The following is an 884-nucleotide window of genomic DNA, read 5'->3' on the forward strand; positions in this document are numbered from 1 at the left end:
GCGGATCAAAAGAGTAAACGACATCCTGGAGGTTTTGGGTCTACATCAAAGCATGACTACACTGGTCAAGAATTTATCCGGAGGGGAGAAGAAACGGCTCTCGATCGGTATGGAATTGATTACCAATCCGCCAATTATTCTGCTAGATGAGCCAACCAGCGGACTGGATAGTGTCTCGGCGATGCATTTAGTTCGATTCATTAAAACGCTGGCGCAGGAAGGACGGACGGTTATTAGTGTGATTCATCAACCGGCTTCCAGTTTGTTTCAACTGTTTGACGACGTATTTCTGCTGTCGGCGGGCAAGTGTATCTACAGTGGACCGATTGACGATCTGGTGGGTAGTTTGGGTGAAGCTGGATTCCACTGCCCCCGGTACTATAACCGAGCGGATTTCGGTAAGATATTGCATGATCGATAAATCGTTAACATGTGTATTGCGTTAAATCACGGAAAGCTCGATCCGAGAAACCTTTAATGAATACAATACAGCTGATCTATCTCATCTTCTCGCATGTAGAATATAAAATATTTATTTCACGCATATGTGCTAGATAAAGTGATCAAATAGGGATTGTAATGGTAATTAAGAAATCGTGTTCAGCACAGCCGGTCCTGCAATCTCAAACTAATTGTAGTTGCAAGCAATCTAGTAATTACTATTATCATAATTGCGTGTAAAATTATGCATTTATCTTTCCCATCATCATCCACCGCCAAAAGAATAGTTTTGAAGGTAAATTATTTTTTGAGCCTCTAGGGGAATTTCTCACAATTATGAGATTTTACAATTCTTCCTTGCACTTCAATTTGTTTGTGTCAAACATATATGTATTTCGTTTTCTACTTGGACATTTCTTTAGTTTTGTATTGATTGTGAAAAA

General features: G+C 39.7%; 1 protein-coding gene across 1 annotated transcript; it reads left to right on the forward strand.

The window, feature by feature from the left end:
- Positions 1 to 52: 52 nt before the first annotated feature.
- LOC134204052 (ATP-binding cassette sub-family G member 4-like) lies at positions 53 to 398 on the forward strand (the record flags this gene model as incomplete). Its single annotated transcript, XM_062678876.1, has 1 exon — positions 53 to 398. A coding segment is annotated over exon 1 (346 nt), but the record flags the coding sequence as incomplete, so codon positions are not given.
- Between the last annotated feature and the right edge of the window lie 486 nt (positions 399 to 884).

This window comes from Armigeres subalbatus, unplaced genomic scaffold (genome assembly GCF_024139115.2).
Source record: "Armigeres subalbatus isolate Guangzhou_Male unplaced genomic scaffold, GZ_Asu_2 Contig371, whole genome shotgun sequence".
Lineage (NCBI taxonomy): Eukaryota > Metazoa > Arthropoda > Insecta > Diptera > Culicidae > Armigeres > Armigeres subalbatus.